Source organism: Oryza glaberrima, chromosome 4 (genome assembly GCF_000147395.1).
Source record: "Oryza glaberrima chromosome 4, OglaRS2, whole genome shotgun sequence".
NCBI classification, from domain to species: domain Eukaryota; kingdom Viridiplantae; phylum Streptophyta; class Magnoliopsida; order Poales; family Poaceae; genus Oryza; species Oryza glaberrima.
Genome location: NC_068329.1, coordinates 16,223,687 through 16,245,172, shown reverse-complemented (window position 1 = coordinate 16,245,172; position 21,486 = coordinate 16,223,687). Strand labels below are relative to the sequence as shown.

General features: G+C 39.5%; 1 protein-coding gene and 1 long non-coding RNA gene across 2 annotated transcripts; one reads left to right on the top strand and one right to left on the bottom strand.

Annotated features, from left to right (window-relative positions):
* Positions 1 to 1,355: 1,355 nt before the first annotated feature.
* On the bottom strand, positions 1,356 to 17,422 carry LOC127771172 (truncated transcription factor CAULIFLOWER D-like). The gene is made up of 7 exons (XM_052297012.1): positions 16,919 to 17,422; positions 3,783 to 3,861; positions 3,251 to 3,318; positions 3,068 to 3,167; positions 2,441 to 2,476; positions 1,926 to 1,994; positions 1,356 to 1,825 (listed from the first exon to the last, which is right to left on the bottom strand). The coding sequence occupies exons 1-7, from the start codon at positions 17,113 to 17,115 to the stop codon at positions 1,631 to 1,633; spliced, it is 744 nt and encodes a 247-aa protein (XP_052152972.1). The 5' UTR covers positions 17,116 to 17,422; the 3' UTR covers positions 1,356 to 1,630.
* LOC127771173 (uncharacterized) lies at positions 1,715 to 2,431 on the top strand. Its single transcript, XR_008017106.1, has 3 exons — positions 1,715 to 1,845; positions 2,096 to 2,160; positions 2,236 to 2,431. It is a non-coding gene; the product is annotated as an uncharacterized LOC127771173 (long non-coding RNA).
* Positions 17,423 to 21,486: the final 4,064 nt, after the last annotated feature.

The following is a 21,486-nucleotide window of genomic DNA, read 5'->3' as shown; positions in this document are numbered from 1 at the left end:
CGAACTAATTCATGAAAATTTTCTGAGCTCGAAGAATGGCCCGTGCCATCATCCCCTGTCAGTCTGTCACCTGAGCTCATTATCCTTTTCATGTGAGCATATGAATGTCTAGCTAGCAGTCTACTCTCTGCTCTTAAAAAAAACTCTAATCCTAAATTCACAATGTGGCGTATTCTCGAAAAACTTCCTAATGTGGATTTAAAGACAGACAAAGGACACCTAAATAATAGCAAAATAAGTTAAATTGACGAATGGGTAGGTGAGAAGTATTGAAAAGATAAAACTTCTCGATTTGCGGACCGATGGTAGGTAAGAAGGCAAAAAGCTGGTTTCTTTTGGATAGATTTTAAACTCTAGAAATTGGTTTATTATAGAACGGAGGGAGTAGCACAGAGCAGCAGGTACAGCGATTGGTACTTTCTCGGTATCAAAATATCAACTTTTCAGGTTGGCAGGAGTGTTAAGAAAATAAGTGAAAATGATTGGAGAAAGTGTGCGATTGGTTGAGAGGAGAAGGTAGGTGGAGAAATATATTTATTTTGAAACAAAATACTGTGCTAGAAATAGCTATATTTTGGGACGGAGGTAATAGCAGTTAAATGTGTGCCATAACTTACACTGCTATGAATGAATGCAGTAGGACCGAAGATTATTACTTAGGCTAAGTTTTTTTGCTAGCTTTCCCAACTCACCTTCTTTGTTTTCCATGCGCACACTTCCCTAATTGTTGAAGGGTGCGGTTTTTTTTAAAAAAATTATATATGAAAGTTGCTTTAAAAAATCATATTGATCTATTTTAAAAATAAATACTTAATTAATCACACGATAATGAATTGCTCTGTTTTGCGTGTTTAGAGGGTGAGTTACTAGCTCCCTTTACCGAACTCAGCCTTAATGGTCTGGTCATGTTTTGTTCTTTGCCAACGCCAAATCTTAGGCAAAACAACACTAGGAATTGGTTAACTGAACTAAATACTCATCCGTTCACGAATATAAGCATTTATAAGTTGTTTAACAAAGATTAGAGATAGGAGAAAAAATCATTTTAAATTGCTTAGTTTCGTACTCTAAACAAGCCAAAAAATGCCTAGATTATCGTGTTGAAATCAGTATCTCACAAATGTTTATATTGCGTACTTCAGAATTTGAATTCAAGAAATGTGTATGTTTATTAATGGAGGGAGTATAAATTGATAATGCCGATGTTTTTTTTCTACAAATCAAATGTATAGCTAATATTTTGGTGTAAGCAAACCCTTTTCTTTCTTTTGCTTGATTCAGCTATATGCATACAATAAACCACACAGGCCGTCCAATCACGACATGCTTGAGCCTCACCGTCTTAGGGTCAAGGATTATCAATAACCAAACCATATGCGTCTTCTTTCGCATGCATTGCACATTAGCAGTAATTTGCAGGCACAGCCAGCCTTATTAATATATATACGGATAAGTACGGACACACACAGCGTTCCTCGGCATGAACCGCTACAGTAGTAAAATTATTAGCACAGTAACTTCCCAGCAACAGTATAACTTCGAAACATTGTTTACGACAGTAAACTGTTACTACTACGCTGTGTTATGGGCTCGGATTGCTGTGCTGCAACAAATGGTGTTTTGTCCACGTCTACTGCAGCTGACCCGCGTCCCGGCACGGCACGTTGAGGTCGACCGCCGGCGGCGGCGTCGTCCGGTGCCGTTGCTCCGCCGCGCCGCCGCCGCCATCGTCACGGTCGCCGGTGCCCAGGCTCAGGCGGTGCCTGAGCACCACCTCCATCTCCTCCTCCTCGGCGCTCTGCTGGCTTCCTCCTGCTACCTGTTTCTGCACACAAAGCAGAGCAGGTGTGTCACAATTATTTCAGGTTTTGCAGAAAGATTGAGAGTGTTGTGAGTGATGGAGTAATCACTGCAATCAGAGTCACCTTCTCATGATCAGAGGGCATCTCAGTGGAGTTGCTCTCGGTCTCAGCAGTCGCCGGTTTCTTCTGTACCTGCAAGAACATGCGTAGCATATGGTCATTTATTTTGTCCATATTGCCATCTGGCCATCTGGTATTCTGTTTATTGCTGAATTTTATCTCTTTCTTTCAAGGGTGTTGCTGCTGCAATCAACTTATCAAGATAAACTGGAGGTCCTAGGGAATGGAACTCATTAAGGTGCACACAGAAATCTTTCCCGCATGAAACACATACGGCTTGTGCATCTCTGAATTTTTCAGTTATGCAAAACAGTGCTTGCTGAATGTTGCTGCCGGTCAGGCCGTCAGTCTGGTAAAACCAAGGGATCAACTTAAGCTAGTCTTTTGTGAGGAGATTTCATCAGATGGCATGCACCAATTTTCACTCGTATGGTCTACACATCGAGCTCAGTGTATGTTTTTGGCTTTTAGAGATAACTTACGTTTTACAAAACTTAGTGCTGGTACTCAGTGCATACCTTTTTCTGCAACCTGGCAATTCTATCTGCCACCACCTGTGTCCATACAAAGGTAGTTCGTTAGATTTGAAGTGAAACCGGTTGCAAATCAAACTGAAATTATCTTAATGACACTCAAAGATGGTGAAATGCCGCAAGTTCAAACATCCACTGTTTGCGTTCACAATGATGTACAGGCATAGTACGTATTTTCTGTCACCAGGAATGCAGGATGGGGCAACTAATATTGACTCAAAATTGATTGGTTCGAAATACTTGATTAATATTGACTCAAAATGTGTTTCTTCTAGACTCTAATAATGAATCAGCATCAGCTGAGAATAGGAACACCATTCTTCCAAATTACCATGTGAAAGAGACTAACTTGTGAGTTATGAATCACTGGAAGGGCCAGGCTGAACAAATTTTTGGTATTTATATCAAGTAAAATAGTGAGACAGCCATGGAAAATCTTCCAAGGTAAAATAGTAAGGTAAAGACTTTTCCTGGAAAAAGAACTGGAATGTCTACAAAAAATTCTTTAAGTGACGCACATAATCTAATGAGTTAAAATAAATGAAATATTCATGTTCTACAGAGATACATGTTGTCTTCTTCTATTTTGTCTATTATTAAGATACCACATACCTTTCTTGCCCTTGTCCACCTCAGTTCATCTTCCAATAATATTTCAATTTGGCTAATCTGGTCCATGTTTAATGTGGATATGTCTTTTTCATCAATAGGTCTGCAACTTGGTCATATTAGTCAAATGTTCGAAAATATTTTATTTTGTTAAAGTTGTTACTTGCAGAGACATTTATCAGATACCGCATGTCATCATTGATTGGTCCTTTATCTATTGTTTCCTTGAGAACTTGAAAATCCTTGCTCTTCCTCTGGTACAATAATTATCATCAGCATCAGCAAGAAAAATTTCATAAATGAAAGTGTATCTGTGCAAGTGTGCATGATATATAGTTAACTTATCAGATAAAATCACTAAAATCACAACTTCATTCTTTTTTTTGTTTATACAATTACATGGGTCAAATTTCAAATTTGTAACTAGCCATACACTTCTTTTAATTAGTTGAATTTTCTGACAGCGCCTGTTTGCCATACTTTTTAAAATGTTTTACACAGTACGAATGACTACTCTGTTTTTGTCTTAAGTAATGATGATGCTTCTACTCTGGAAAAAGGTAATATGTTATAACCATAGAAGATTTGATCTACTAGTATAAATAAATTTATGGCACATGATCAGAGAAATTATATATCTTTTTTATCTTCATTAAAAAGAGAACAAATACACTTCTTATATAGTATTTTATTTCTGTTGCTATTGTCCTCATTTTACCTTTTGCAGAATGCACCTGCCATGTACTCCTTTTTGTGCTGCTTGAGAGTGCTCATAACGTTCCACAATGTTTTCAATACTGCAAAAAATGTTGCTGAGTAAGTGACATGAAGTTATAGAGAAAATGAGTGGAACAATTACAGGCTGAAGAAAAAAGAGTCATCAAAGTGAATAGGTGGATGCTCTCTCTTTTTCTTTTATTTCCCGAAAACGCAAAAGATTTGCATATCATTGCAGTAAGAGAAAAGTGGATGAAGTTCATGAAAAACCACGGCCTGCATGCAAAAGGCCACCCACCAGTATCTTAGATTACAGCTTAATTTTCATATAACCATTTCATGACCAAACACAAGCTTTGCACTTTCAGGGCACCAGATGAAGCACTTTTGCTCCAGCTGCGGCCCACTGCTTTGCTCCTTTTGTCATCGCCATAATCAGTTGTGACCGGTTTTTGCTATCAGGATTGAAGATGTGATTATTTCATTCCTTCCAAACCAGTGTTCTTAACCTATCTAAACTCTCCATATGGGATTAGTCCCCCCAACACCACACCATGGACCATATGGGCCTATGCTCTTTCTGAAGGTTGAGGCCGCATATGCGTAGCATCCTACTTACAATTCAATCCTCTGGAAAAGGAGGTGCCCTGGTTGGAATGTGTGAGTTTATATGCTAGCAACAACCTAGCTACACTTTTCATGTGGGACTAATCCCCACACCATGGGCCACGCATGCCTTCACTACTAATGGACCGGGGTATTATAGATCACCACAATGCTTGGGTCAAGCCCTTGCATCTCAACAGCCACCCTTATGTCACAGGTCTAATGCCAAAACTATAGCATGTTTAACGCTTCCCTTTTCTGGCATATGAACTTACAAATGTGTTGATACAGTGTTGGGAAAATGAATTCAACACATTATGTGTCAGTCCATTTGTCCCTCAAACACAAGATATTACTTGCTATTCTACAAATGAAAGTGGATCCAAGCTTGAAGAATGCGGACATTGCTTTTGACGTTCTTCTTTGTAGCCCAAACTATGATTCTTAGCGTTGCACTAGTGCCAAAGCCATTTCACCCTTATAGTCTGTCCTTGTGTTTCCAGATTGTGAATAACCATCCTCTATGCGAAGTTGGTGAGCACATTAGACCAAGCTAGCCAACAACGCTATCCCTTGGCATGGCCATGGTCCCATGACCTCTCAGAAAGAACCTTCTTGTGGTTTTGTTAATTGGCTTGGTAGTCCATTTAGTTGGCTTCATGGCGACTAGTAGGTAAATTGGTATAGAAGTTAGGATTGACTTAATTGGTACAATTTGTCTGTTTCATAATGAGTTAATGACAAAAGCCAGACGAGAAGAAAAAAAAAAGGATCATAGCATGCAATGATCAGTTAGTTAAAAAGACCAGACCAAAATAAACCGGTGATAAATATATATATTTTTTGCTTCGCGCAAAAGGAAAGGATATAATTCATGACCATCTAGGTTATGTGCGCAAGACCACCAAAGTCATGCCACATTCATGAGTATGTTGATAATTGAAAGTTAAATAACTTGATACTTGCAATTTTTACCTCATATACCCCTAAATTGAACATAAAAAACTAAATATAATATGTTTGAACCAAGTTATTCATCGTTGGTTGTTCTGATTTCTAGCTTGTACCAACTCGGATTTTTCTAATTGGGTTCGAATGGGTTGAGTTGCTCTAATTTCTAGCCCAACAATCTCCTCATGACCTTATCAATGACTGGCCGTAAATTTTTTTCATATGCCCATAGGTAGTCCTAGATATTTGTAAGAAAATCAGCCAATCATTTTCTTGCCTTATGCTTAGCGATAGCGCTAGGCATGATGGCTATTAAGGATTTAGCTTTGACCCGACTCATCTATTGCATCATTCTTTGGAGTTACAAGCTAGTTGGAGTTACAGGCTAGATAGAACATATAACTATATTGATTTACTTACTAGGATGTGTGGGATACCTGCAGTTAGGGACCGCAATGAGGCTCCGTACCCCGTTACCTGTCGGGGAATTCCTCTATTAGGCGTTGGAAATGGGCCAACTATTCCCCCCATGTGAAAGGAAATAGGTTACATGATCATCCTATCGGGTATGTTGGGCCAGGGTGTTTCCCCCTTCTCCATCCCCATTCCCCATTGGAGGCCCAACATGACTGACAAGTAGGCCAAACATATGTATAGCCACATGTTGGTGCATACTAATCCCAAATACCTTTCATTTTCCTTGCCATTCTACCCCAGCCACTACCTCCTACTCTTTTTTCTTGTCCCCAAACTCAAGACATAGAGGCACGACTCATGCCGCTACACGGCAAGCTCGACGCCGCACGGGAGGATGACCTACCCTCCCATGGGATTTAGTGCCTAGCGATCCCCTCATAAGCTTACTTGGCAACACTTTCTTTCTTGCTTGGCATGCCGCTGTCATCGGATAATTCTTGAACTAAGGTTCTGGTACCGTGCTTCACATTGAACCATTGGTGGCACATGATTTTGGCTTCTTGAAGCATCTACTACAGGCCTACAGTACGTCTTTCCTGCTCGACCAGCTCGAGTGTATGTGTATTCAGGTTGTGGTTCTTACTGCCTAGTGAATGAGTAGATTCGTAGCAATTCACATGGGGACTCCTTTGTGATAATTGTTGGCTTGACATTGTTGCAATGTATTTGCTCCACTGATCATTCAGAGTAGTTTGCTTGACCAATGCTCCCCAATGATTCGTAGGATCTCCTTAGTTTTGCATAGCTTCAAGCGTGTTGGCTTGATGAGAAGGGCTACTCTATGAAGAATGTTTAGTAGGGCGAAGAGCCCTTGGTGTTATGCTTCTTGAAGAACGTGTTTTAGGCATCGTTACCAATATGAATATTGGTGGCAACAAGGGGTCTCCTTGGACTCCTTATTATTCCGTTCATGGGGAAATACCATTGAAATGATTTGAATGCTTGAACTTACCAAATTTGAAAAAAAAAAGAAATGGCATTCTTACGTTGTGTAGCTTCTTCATTGTTTGGTGTACTAACTCGAAGTTGTAATGTGTGAAGCGGCCTTTTATAAAGGCACTCTAGTTCTTCACAATCAACTTCATAGTAGCGCATGTTGAAGTGCCAAGATATTTGGGAACAACTTGGAGAAGATGAGAAGGAAGCTTATTGTCCAATAATACCATAAAGTAGTAGCATTAGTTTTCATAAGAATCAATGGGATGAATGGCCGATTCGACTTCTTAAAGCTAGTTACATCCATTCAGAAATGTCGGTTGGTTGCTGTCAGGATATCTTTCATTATTGTTTGCCATCATTGGTGATAGAAGAGGCTCCAGAAATCATCAGGTCCTTGTCTTCTCTTCTCGTCTTGCCTAAATTTCTACCCACACCTCTTTCTTCGAGGACTTGGCCTATAGCTATGCATACTTGCCCTTTTTGCCTCAATGAAATTTAAATTCAAGGAGTTGGGTTAGTCCTGTGGAGTACCCATTAGGCTTGTGGACTAATGCGCCAACAAGGCCCATTCTTCTTGCGACCATATGGTATGGTATTATCTAAGAGTTGTTGGATGAAGGTGTGCCAATTGCGGAGAGTTGTGTGGTGATGAAAGAAAGTAGTGTTTGCACCACCTTCTTTGATCAAAGCAATCCTCACTTGTTGCCAGGCTATTGTTTTTCGGAAGGGAACAAAGCACTAGTAATTCCATTTTGAACTCCTATCACCAATCACTCTAGTAATGAGAATTTCAATTTCTCCTCGAGGATGCCTTTCTACGGTAGGACCTTGCTAACTATGGAGATTTACATACTGATGTTATGTAATTTCTTGTTAGTTCAACTCTATAATTCCCTAGTAGTTTGATGCAAATGTCTATCTCGACAGTGAATATGATTGGCGATCGAGCATTGGTCCAGCTAAGCTTTTTTACTATTTGGTGGAAACCTCCTATTTTGCACTAGAAATATTCTATGTGAAACCTTCCTTTGCTCTGTGTTGAGTAGGATATTTCTAGGAATAGTGAACTATTGTCAAAGACCATAGGAGAGAGGGCGCGCAAGAGGAAGTTATTAGGAAAACATGTTTTCCCATGATAGGTAGGGGAAAGCACGATTAAATCACACCAAGATGTGCCTTTATCATTCAACCTATTGATATTGCGCCTATTGTGACTGAAACCTTCCTTTGCTCTGTGTTGAGTAGGATATTTCTAGGAATAGTGAACTATTGTCAAAGACCATAGGAGAGAGGGCGCGCAAGAGGAAGTTATTAGGAAAACATGTTTTCCCATGATAGGTAGGGGAAAGCACGATTAAATCACACCAAGATGTGCCTTTATCATTCAACCTATTGATATTGCGCCTATTGTGACTGAGTTCCTTTAGCTCTAGATCATCCAAAATGCAACGAAAAAGATCCATCATGTGCCTATTGGAAAAAAGAGTTTTTGAGATAATTCCCCATGGAAGATGATCATGGATGTCACTGATGTCGAATACCCCTAGTATTGCAGCATGAGAAGTAGTAGAAGCGATCATCTAGTTCATTTTCCTAGAGGCTGATGACCAAACACTTAGTTCCATTGACCATGTGCAGATAGCTTCTCATTTTACCAACATGCTTAGCCCCCCTCATATTTACTCTTCATGAAACTATGGTTCACAACCACACATCAGCTAACAAAGCCTCTACATGTAGGTGCGAGAGTGACAAAAACCTTATTGTGCTCCTTATCTAAGGGTCTCCAGGGATATCGAAATTGAACAACTCCGCTAGGGCCTAATGGCTTGGATATGTTCGTTTCTTAGAAGTTTCGACAAGATCTGTTTATACTCAGTAACTACCGTATATGAGCTAGTTCCCACAACAGAAAGACAGGGGTGGGTCTAGAGGGGATCATGGGCATTCAATTGAATACCATGTTTTTAGAAAATATCTCTCCATTTAAGTATAAAACTAAAAAGATACATCCTAGTTTTCACCAATGACATATTATAGTGTAAAGTTTCAATACCTACCATCAAAACCTTGCCCTGCCTTTGCAGAAATATCATGCCCAAATGCTTCGAGAATGCCATGTAGGATTCTAGCGGGGAATTGCTATGAGATGTTAGTTGTCAAAGAGTAAAAGTGATCTTTGAGGATATCTTGGATCCATCCTTTGTAAATACCATTACTCATTCGTCAGTTGCGAGATTTGGTCGGGGAGCTTGTTTGCTTATCATAAGTATGCTAGCGGCCTAGCCTAAGGCAAATTCGCTCCACAGGCAAAAGCGATCTTCGGGGGTTGGGAACATTAGGGAATCCGAGCCATATGGCCACTATGATTTTTGATGGCCCACGAACATGCCTTGAGTTGGTGACCTTGGAGAGGTGCGTTTGATCAGAGCTTGCTAGGGCGAGAAAGTTGATCCAATGGCTCCTAAAGACAGGGTACATCCATCCTTTGGATCAAACTACCTTCTCGATCAACGAGTAGATATTGACTGGTTTGGTAGCCAAAACACAAGTCACATAGATCAAACCTTTTGTCTCACAAATCCCATATCTTGTGTTTGCTCTAACTCAAGATGACTGATTCGCTAGAAGAGAGTCCATCCCGACTATCAAAAGGAAGGATGAGACACCGCCATAGGTGATTGCTTTGTATGTTGTTTAGTGAATGTCTCTCGGCATCCACCAGCCCATTGCTTCCTCCTACATAGTTAGTCGACCAATTAGCGGGACCCTATTGGAGGACTTCCAACTTGGGCAATGAACATATGTTTTATTACCCTTCCAAGTTGAGGAAAACATACTAGACCATGCAGTGTGTCAACCTAGGAGGTTCCCTTGTATAGACCTATTGATATGGACATCCCTACCATGCTTATAGTCACTAGTAGTTCAACTATCCTTTAAGTTGAATATATGATACAAAGATGACTCACCCAACCTCATGCACGTCAATTGATCTATTAGGTAAATTCGTTCTTAGGCTTGCACAAACATGATTTATAGAATATAATGAAATGTTACTTGATTTTATTATGCTTAGGAATGAAATGAAGGAACATAAAGCAAAAGGATGAAAGTACCACTTTGCTAGTTTGGTCTCCTAGACAACCACGACTAGAAACAAGCATGACTTTTGCTCCAGAAGTTTGCTTTGGGTCCTAATTAATTGATGGAAAAAAACTCTCTTCATCCTTTTTCCAGTAGATCTGGGTCCACCTCCAAACTCCTAAGTCGGCTATAATGAATGTAACAATGTCGAACTATTCTTGGAAACGAGGGGAAAATGGGAAATGTAGCACCTCCTAGCCCTTATCCTATAAATAGGTAGTCACCCCTTAAGGTAGGGATGCAAGCGGGGCGGGCAAGCGGGTATTTTTAGCCCGCTTATCTCACTTTTAGTTTATTTTTTTCTTCTAAATTTTATACTACCATGTGGGAAATGAACTAGCAAGCGGGTTTTTATACGGGTAGCGGAACTACCAACTTGCATCCCTACCTTAAGGGTTCCCATGTAAATATAAGACTTCCCGTTTGTCATATTCGACTTTTCCGTGTAATGTATGCGTTGGCAAGATTGCCCATTTCTTAGTTTTGGAAATTCACCAAGTTTGTGTTCAGATTAAAATCCTCATCTTATATTCACAAAGTTTGGCTAGCCTTCATCTTGCTCTTGCTTATTTTTTTATTGCTTGTAGGGCTGAAGTTGACCGTGTGCCGCAAAGAGCAACAACTTGTCACATACACAACCGGTGTGTCAACCGCTAAGGATCAAAACTTCATGTAGTTGTAGTTTGCTCGCTAACATCTCTTTATATAACTGAGAAAAGTCCGTAGTTGATCCCTCAACTATGGCCTTGGTCCAATTTTCACCTACTTTTGGTCCATCAACTTTTAAAATCATCTATATTTTATCCTTGGGTCCAAACCAAAGTGGTTTTCGATGATGATGCACTTGCATGGAGTCTACATGAACAAAATAGTTATCTCATATCATCGAAATATCGGGATATTGAAAAACAACACCCATCCTCGAGATATGAGAAGGCCAACTTGTTTGAGGAGAGGAAATATGGGTTTGTACAGCTTTTTTGCCAATAAAAAGAATTTTTCACGTGGTTGGGCCCTTTTTATTGTCGTTGCTATCATCATCGTCATGCCTCCCACCGCGCGTGATTACAACGATGGTAGACCGCAAACTGCAACCACACCATATTGACAAGTGTCCCCTATGAGCTTTTCTCGACTAAAAGGTGTCAGTTTGGTCTATCACTGGAAGTGAGCTCCCCTTTGTGTAAAAAGTGTGCTGAAGAAGTGCCTACAATGAGTGTCGCAATTATCGTAGTAAGAGGATGATAGTCCACCATGTCCACATTCATCGCTCGATGGTGCAAACTTCTAGGAAGCCACCGACTATTATGCTCGGTCCTTAACCGTAGTTTGTTGAAAGCTCCATTGTAATCAAGGAACATCTTACTCCTACTGGATGTATCTTCAACCTACCAAGAGATGGCCACGGTCTTCTCCTTAGTGATTGCGCATGCACCGGACATGCAAACAATACTAGTTGGATCTTCAGCCTACTCATAAATGAATTGGGTCTTATTATATGCTTTGGCGATTGCGCATGGATTTGTTAGCAAGCAATCATCTAAAAGTTCGACGTAATAGAATGCCATGGTTTCTAGGTCAATTGACTTGATCTAGCAAGAACCTTCAAGATGCATATGGATGAGGTGTCGCAATATCTCGCCTAGCCTAGTCCATGGGTTGAGGGCAAGCTTGAAATTTGCGGCATAGAGGAGGCTATTGCAAAGAGTCAAGACTAAAAGCTATGAGTTCTGGACACCAATGAGGAAGTTCTTGTGAAGGAGGGAACTAAGCATCTTAGTGGTGAGATGCTCCATTCGGTTCTTAGTGCTACCTCCATCTCATCTACACTCATTGACGAGCGTGAGGCAAAGGCATTAGCTACCAACACATTATGGAGTGCAACGTTTATTGAGTGCATCTAGATGGACAAGTTAAAGACACACGTCTCCTTACTCACTAGAATAAGAGGTCTTCAGGTTTGCAACACAAAATAATTGTTCACACGTCGGCCTGATAGTGACAAGTTGTTCATGGTGCCCCATTGCCCTCCACTGGTGCTAGGGAGGGAGGGGAGGAGAAGGCTATCGAAGGCAGTGACAGAGATGGAGATTTAGGCATTCCCTTATTGGCATTCAATGTGTACTGAGTACGTGACTCAACAACCACATAGATAGGGTGCCACAATGGCCTTCTGAAATTATGCCATGAAGGCAAGCAAATTCTCTTAGGCCCCGGTGGTCTCTATTGCACACTAGCTAATAAAAAACCCCTTGACGAAGATGTAGAAGCTCCAGACAATGCAAAGGTTGTGCAAAATGACCCATAGGATGTTGAGTAGTGGAGGCAGAAATGTGAGCAATCTTTCAATGTGTGGTCGGACTCTCCACATCCAAAGCATCACGATAGTCGACAACAAACTACATGGATATGATTGACAGAGAAGCAACTAAAGTAGAGACAGTCAAGGTCCTTGGTAATTAGGCTATGATGCAAGAGGTGGGTGACCAAAGGTTATGCTAGGGCACCTACATTTCTCAATTTGCGAACCTCTGATGCCTCCACCTCCGTGGCGAAGACCTCCTCACGATACTAGTAATCAACTGAGCTACCAGTGGCAACATCTAAAAGAGTCAATAGAGAAGGCCTTCGCATGATGTTAGTCATAGAAAATAACCAAAGAAGCATAGGTTATAGTGACTATGATGTTTGGATTTGTTAACCTATGTCAACAAGACATGCAACTAGGATTGTAGACCTCCATCCGCAAAGTAGACAACCTCATCTTTGTTGTTCCAGGTTAATAGCATACCAACCGTATATGAAGTGACTAAATCCTCGTTTGGGATCAATGATTTCCACAATCTACCCTTGATGGTTGAGTCCTTCGGAAGAACCACTGCATGAACTCCATCCTAGAGGGCAACTAAAGTCGTAATACGACATATAGTGTAGAAGGAGGATGAGGAGAATCAGCGACAGTAGGGGGTGACCGAAGCAATGGAGTGGCAGCCAAGACTAGAGTGCTCGCTAGTGAAGGGAGTACAAGAGAAGGGGACCTAGGGTGGAGATGATTCATCAAAATCATCAAAATCCACTTTACAAGAACTACATAAGTGGATTGTAAAAAAAAATACATAATCAAAATTAAGCTAACAAATATCCCCAAAATGCAAAAGATAACTTTACGACATACCAAATATCAACAAAGGGCAAAAAATAAGAAACAAAAATACATGTAAAACAATTTCCAGAATTGAAGGTAGGGAAGATATTGAGGCTTAGTTTTGCTTCTACTTTCATCTTGATTGATGCCATGTTATGGTCATATTGATGAACATAGAATATCTTGAAAATTCTTGCTTAGTTATCAAGGGGTTATGCCACAGTAGAGAAGGAGGCAACTCCTTCGTAATTTGGGAGGAAGACCCTTGCTTGTATCATGTCAACTAGTTGGAGAACATCATGATTTTTGTTAACCCCCCGCCCCCTTCATCCTCCCAATGCATGTGAACTAATGGTGCAAAAGTGGACATACAATTGTAGGAGTAAGGACCCTTCAATCACCATGCTAATGTCTAGGTTAGTATGATGGGACCAACACCTAACTTCATGAAAACAATCAAAGTGAAGAGATGCTTCTGCAAAGCTAATAATTAGGAAGAGTTCTATGAACTAACAATTACAATTTAGGTTACTTTGGTAGGTCCATGTAATAGTGATTACACTATTAAAGCACATTCACATAAAAGAAATGCTCTTGGTTCAACCATAGCTCACATCTAGTATCCCTATCACCTTGACACACTATGAATATTTTAGTGAAAGGGGGGGGGGATATTAAGAATATTTTATACACCTTCATGGTTAAAGTTGAAACAATATTTTAGTGTTGGCCAAAATAAGATCTATGGCCACGAATATGCAAAGCCATATGCATGATTGCGTGCCACATTTAGTTAATGACAATGAAATGAAGCGTCTAGGACATAGCATATTTGTTTACAATATTTCATATAGTCTCGTTAATGTGTCTTTACAAAGTAGGTGTTTTTTATGATAGCATTATAATATACTAAGCATTGTACCCATAAAATGTGTAGAAAAATGTTGTCACAAACATCAATCCTAAGACTTCAAAACTTAAGGGAATTTCTCTAGTATAGACAAGAAAAAAATGTCAAAGACATCAAACTCCATTCAATCAATCATAAAAATGGTTCAAGCTTGTCAGGATCATACAAGGTCCACATCTGAAGTGCTTATGGTAGTGATGCAACTTATCATTTCAATCCTCGTGTAAAGTCAAATTATTAGTTAATCCATGTGTATAGTGAAAACATGTGGAGGTACCATTTATTCTACTCCCTCCGTCCCAAAATAAGTGCAACCATAGTTTTCCGTGCCTAACTTTGACCATTCGTCTTATTTGAAATTTTTTTGAAAAATATTAAAAACATAAGTCACGAGTAAAATATTATTCATGTTTTATCATCTTATAACAACAAAAATGCTAATTATAAAAAAATTTCAAATAAGACGAACGATCAAAGTTGGGCGCGGAAACTCATGGCTAAACTTATTTTGGGACGGAGGAAGTATATTTTAAGCCTTTGTGCAAATGTAGTTGTGGAAACTATTACACCTCATTTGATAAATCAAAATAAATTTAGGCAAAAATTATCCACCTATTGCTTCTCTCACACCTATTGTGGAGAACACGGAACGCTGATTATGAAGGTTTTTTAGCTCACCAGCCCAAAATGTAGGGATGATCTATTCCTAGTTGTCGAGGCCCAACAAGCTCAATTTTAGTGCCAGTTCTAGACCAAGCTCATCTCTCGTGTTGAGATCCAGTGGTTTGGTAGAAGAATTGCGGAAAGCTTACCTCCACAAGTCGGAAGTCAATATTTCCAAACATAAATACATCGGATGTCTCTCTTGCGCTCATTATTTTGAACACTAATTTGTGCAATTTACATTCCTATAATTGAATTGTCTACAAAATGTTTACAAAATTGACTTAGATTTATGTTGTTGGTGCCCTAGACAAAGCCTAGGCATTGGATCCCTTTTTTTAAAAAAAATATGCTTTTAATTCCTATAAGAAATTATTTTGGCCAAATGAGTTTTCAAGACCACCTATTCAACTCCACCACCCACCCTACCCTCTTTCTCTTGTCTTGTTGGCAATCTTGACCCTACACCGGTACCTCGATGAGCACCATGAATGGTGACTTCGGGGTAGGGGCACTTGGATCTATGTGTGGCGTTTGTTAGGTGAAAAGGGATTTCGACAATAGGGGCACTTCTTACTTTGTGTGATATCCGTTAGGTGAGAGACAAAAGTGAAGAATTACAAGGTCCCATGTGGTACTTGTAGGAGATACACATTTTATAGTATTACTTAATACTCCATTCAAAAGTCTAAGTTATATTTGTTTTGTCACCAAAACTAAGGAGAAATTAACTCATCCCATATTAACAAACATCAAATGCATGCAACTAATGAGTATTAAGATGACTGCTCGGTTTCTGGTCAACAATTTAATTTAGCACCGTAAAACGAAAAGATAACTCCATTTAAGTCTTAGATGCATAGAGACTACAAATATGTCCATCTTATTTGGAAAAAACTAAAAATAAAATATGTTTTAGACTTTTGGATGGAGGACATGAAACTTAGTATACATGAAAATTTCTCAAACTTATAGATACATGTCTCATAGTCCCTATAACACCAGCGCTTTTTTTATTACGTTTTATATTGGAAACGATTTATGGTATCACAATATGGTTACTTTAATTATTTTGCAGGGCGTCTAAATGATCTACTACATGTAGTTCACTCCCAACCGCTTAGAGAAGCAATCGAAGGCATTTATATAAACCAGTCAACTGCTACTTTGCCTAAATGGTCTGCTAGTCATTATTTCTAGGTGAAGAAGACAACTTAATTACAACTTGACTACATCAATAGACTGATCAATCCAAAAGATAGTTTCTGGTTTTGATCTTGGGCAAATTTCTATAAGCTGAACAATTACATCTCATATGGCAGAGCAAACTAAATATAAAAATTAACTCCAAAACTACAAATCATCCAAAAAATGCACATCAAATCATAGATACGTCACCTTGCCTCAATGGGTATCCCTGGCCTCAATAGTACTACTCCTATAAACACTAGACCCCCAATTCAATTGCCCATATGCATATGCGTACTAACACACTGTTATTAGTATGTATCACAAATATTGACTATTGCATGTGGGTTTACATTCTAAACTGAAACAAATGGTGGCTCGCTCGATCGACAAACATCTCAAAACAAACTCTTTTCTGAAAGTTCTTTCAACTATTTTTTTCCCCATGGCTTTAATCCCGTTTAGCATCCGCAGGTGTTAATGAAATACATGCAAAACTAAAAACACATAAAGATATCCAACGAAGTTGAGGTCTGAATCGCCTGATAAGTTCAACGGGTGAATGAGCTGCTTGGATTTTGGGTTCTATCGATAAACCATAACAATAACAAACAAGCACCTGTTTCTTCTAACTTATATCGGGGATTCTATGTTTATCTGAAAATAAGCATTAATTTCAGCAAGTTCTCAATGGAACAGAAGCTCTAGATGTCTGAAAGCAGAAGACAATTAACACTAGAACATTAACTAGCTCACTACACAAAAGACACAAAGCGACTACTCCAGAAGAAGAGCAGAAGAAGAATAATAGCAAGGATCACTCACTGCAAGCGCACATACGCAAGGAAACATTTTGCTGGCCGGCCGGATCGCTCTTCTAATGTCGTGTGAAAATTAAAAAAAATGGAGAAATATGAGATGAACATGATTTAATTTTTTTAAAAAAAATAACACTGCGGAGGCAAGCCCTTGGAATAGTCAAAATCGAGCTGAGCTACCAACCATTTGAACACACTCCGTCAAAATTGAGCCAAAGATAGCCACTACACTCCGTCAACCGAGCAGATTCGGAGGGAGAAGGGGGAGAGGGAGAGAGAGGATTGGAGCGTACGTGGCGGGCGCGGCGAAGTGGTGGGGGTTGGCGTCGTCGCCGGAGCAGGAGAGGACGACGAAGCCGACGTGGGCGTCGCAGAGCACGGCGAGCTCCTCCGCCTTCTTCTCCAGCCCGGCGAGCCTCTTCCGGAAGCAGATCCCGCGCCGCACCCGGTCCTCGATCCGCCGCAGCACCACCCGCCCCCGCCTCCCCATCCTCCTCCCAATCCCGACCTCCCAATCCGACGCGCTGAAGCCCGGAGATGCGCCGCGCGCCCCCTTATGTAGGCTCGAGAGGCGAGGCAACCACGGGCGGCGGCCATCGCTGTCTCTCTCCTCTCCGCGTCCGCGCCCGATCCCCTCGCCGTCGCCGTCGCCGCCGCTTTGCCGGATTCTGCGGCCCCGCCACCCCGTGGGGGGTGGGGCCCACTGTCGGCAGGGGAAGATTCTTTTTCTTTTTTTTCTTGTTTTGTTTTCTCTTTTGGGGAGGGAGGAAGGGAAGAAGATTCTAGATTCTTTTTTGGTTCGAGGCCGTGGCGCGGAGGATGGATGAGCGTCGTCGCCTCTGGTCCTCGATTTCCGACCGGCTTACTTACGTGGGGGCCCACGGGGCAGTGAGACGTACAGACACCGCCTTGAGACGTGTGTCGCGCCCACGTGCAGACATGGTTCCAGCACCAGCAGCACTACACGGCGGCGGTTCCAGCGGCTCTACACGGCGGCGGGTGGCGCCCGCAGGATTTTCACCGATCACGCTAAATGTATACAAACATTAAAATTTTGTAAGGTGAAGATAGGCATTAAACTACTGCACGCTATAACACTGAGGGTCCCTTTTATTTATAGGAAAATACAGAAATTTTGAAGAATTTTAATGCTATGAAAAAAAATCCTACGAAAAACTTTGAACCAAAAGATTAAATTATATCTAATCCTTTAAAATTCCTATAGAATGGGTAATTCTATATACATTTTGGAGGAAAGTTAGCAAGAGGTCTAACCTCTTGGAAAATTTCCTCAAGAGTCTATCTCTCTCATCTGATTCCTATATTTTTCCTGTGGTCCAATCAACCTCATGTGTTTTGCAATCCTCAGTTTTACAATTTTATTCCTGCCAGAATCTCGTGTTTTCGTATTCCTTTGTTTTATCATTCCTCCGATTCGAAGGGGCCCTAAGGCTAAGTTCGGACCAAACCCTCACACTCCCAACATGCAACACGGAACGACGATGAGTGCATGAGTATTAAGTATCAGCTAAAATAAACTTAAAAATTAGATTAATATGTCTTTTCAAATCAATTTTCCTATAGAGTTTTTTTTTTGCAAAATACGCACCGTTTAGTAGTTTGGGAAGCGTGCGCGCGAAAAACGAGAGAGATGAGTTGGAAAGGTGGGGGAAGAACACAGCCTAAACCAACTAGGGGCTCATTCAGTGTATTGGATTTTCATAGGGTTATTATAGGAATTGAATCCTTAATTTTTTTTTTCCTATGTGCATCATTAATTTCATAGGAATAATTTTACCAAATTCATAAGGATTGTGGTCTTACGAGCTAATTCCATAGTATTCTTAGCATGAGGTGAGGCCTCTTGCTAAAATTCCTAAGGAATGAAGTGCACGTGACATTCTAATCCTTTAGTTTTTCTATACCTTTGATTTGGAAATCCTATGAACCTAACTAGCACAAAATGTACTGCTATCATACACTTAATCCTGGAAAAATAAAAGGTTAACTAAAAATTGAACAAGACAATGCTAATGTAAAAGGTCGAGTACAAAGTGAGCGTAGCTCAACTGATTAACTTCCTTATGCTCAAACTAGTATATCTGGGGTTCAAATCTTAGATTTGATATATGTGCTCACATTTATAGCTAATTATTTTTTTAAGTGGTAGGCGACGTACCTATCGACAACGATGGTCCATAGTGACTTTGTTAATTTTAAGATATTTCAGTCCAATCTTCTGAGCTTCTCATAGGGATCAGTGTGCACGTATTGTGGGTGCCTTTGCAAAAAAAGGAAAAAAAAGAGAAGAGGACAGGTCGAGGTATGACGATGGCGTTCATGTTAACTTTGTTAATTTTAATATATTGATGTGCATTCCTTTTGCACGTTCTCGAAAAAAATAAAACTTCGTTAATTTTGATATATGTCGGCCTAGTCTTTTTGAGGTGCTCGTAGTGTGTATACGTGTGTTGCGGGCGCCTGCCAAAAAGAAAGCAGATCGAGGTATCACCAATATGATATTTTTATGAGTGAATTTATTCTATAACACTGATTTTACTTTATTTAACATCCACTTTATATTTTCAATACGCTATTAACTGTTAATTTCTTGTACAATATATCATTTGGGTACATACTTTTAAAAATATCCAAATGCCCTTCAAAACATGTAAGATATTACAATTGATTGGCCCATATAGAAGTTTCAGAAAATATAATTTTTTTTACATAACCTCCTTATATAATATAGAAGTGCATATATTTCAAGATTTTTATTTTGCATGTATTAATTTATTTTTTAAAAAAATATATTTTATGTTTTATATGCTATAGAATGCTCTTGTGTTAATGTTTTTATTATGTACATCATCATACGTGCTATGTAATTTTTTTCTGATGCACCTATCTTTTAGATATGTGATTCCTCTTTTATATGCTACATAAATACCTAAAATAAGTTATACAAGAGGAATCGCAGATAGTATTTTATTTGCCAGTGCCACGTCTGAAGATTAACATTGTTTATTTATTTATTTTTTTCCTACTGCCTGGTGTGGTCGGTTATCAGATCACACGGATTACACAATCTGTTAATTACTTTTTGTTCTTCGGCCGTTAATTTACTCGCCAATTGAAAAAGCACCGGCGAGTTTATCAATTTGTTTATATCATTGGACTGATATTTTTTCTTAATCCAAAATACCCTTATAAACCTACAAGATTATTAACAAATGATTTATCCTGTCAAAAGTTTTAAAAATATTATGACTTTTAACCTCTTTATACAATGTGGAAGTTTGCGTATAAATTTTTAAGATTTTTGCATTTCTATTTATTGTTATCCATTATATGTTATATAGAATATTTTTTTGTTGATGTTTTTAATGTAAATCGTCTTTCATATTCTACCCAAAATACTGTGCTATTATCTTTTGTGTAGACAATTCTCTCATATACCACAAAAGTATTTTTTTTAAAAAAAATAAAATACCAAAAGAAAACTTAAAACTTATATATAAACTTTTTTCATGTTGTGTAAGGACGCTATGTAAAAAGTTCATATTTTTTAAAAAAAATTGAATGTGATAAATCAATTGCTAACTATATGTGTTTAAGCGTATTTCAGATAAAGTACAGATTATAGCATATTGTATAATAATTGATAAACTCGTCGTTTATTATAGAAGAAGATAATGATAATGATGAATCATTAAACTTTGACAAACTGAACCACACAACGGTAGATCACTTTTGTATTTTTCTTTTAGCTACATTCCGATTCCGGAGCACTGAGAATGACAGGGGAGCAAAATCGGCACATTGAGAGATTCCAGAATTTAGTGCGGCCATAAATATGCCATTCGCCGACACACTCATGCCGACACATGAGCGTGGTATGCATTTGTGATGGTGTGTGCTCTCGTGCGTTACCCTTGTTTCTAGATAATGGATGAAATCCGACCTTCACTTCAATATAAGTTATAACCAATTATTACATAATTATTGACTTAAATCCAGAGTAAATAGCTACGATAAGATGAAACGGAAGACAAATAACCAAAAAAAAATGGATACATTTATTCAAACAACAATCCTATCAGAAAATCTCCATCTAATTAAAGTTGTGCCTTATCCTTGTATAATAGAAAAAAAAGAAAGTTAATCAATTTAATTAATTAATATGTAATATGTGGTTTTTTCTTGAATTTTTTCTACTATTCCGTACTTTATGGAGTATTTCTTTTGGCTACATTAATTCCGAGACCGGGAGAAAAGCCGGCAAGGTCGGGGATAGACGAGATAGAGAGTCCACTAAAAATTCCACGTGGCACGCCCACTTCCTACGGCGGCCCGACGACGCGTGGCATCTCCCCCAGCTTCCACCAACGCCCCGTATTTCTCCTCCGGATAAGCGGGAAAACGAACTGAAACCGATCGAGCTGCGGCATCACGCATTCACGCCAACGAGCTTAGCTTTGTCTCTTCTCTTCCGCTGATTCTTGTGTTCTTCTTCTCTTCCTCGATCGTCGCTAGCTCTCGCGGATCGCAGCAGGAAAACCAGTGTCCGGTGAGCGTCCCAGGTCAGTGCTGAACGTAGAAATAATCCTTTTTTTATACAAATTTGGTTAGATTTGCGCCGAATTTCTTCGGATTCATCCATCCATTCGTTTTTAGGGAAGGATGTAAAATTCGTCCGTTCTGAAGGAGAATTTCAGAAGAGAATTGCATGGGGGGTACGGTGGAGACACTTATGAATGAGGAGGTTGATACTCCTACCGATAATTTTAATAGAAATATAAACGAAAAAAAAAACAATGTTCCACCCTAATGTTTTGAAAATATGTAAGATGGTCTGGCT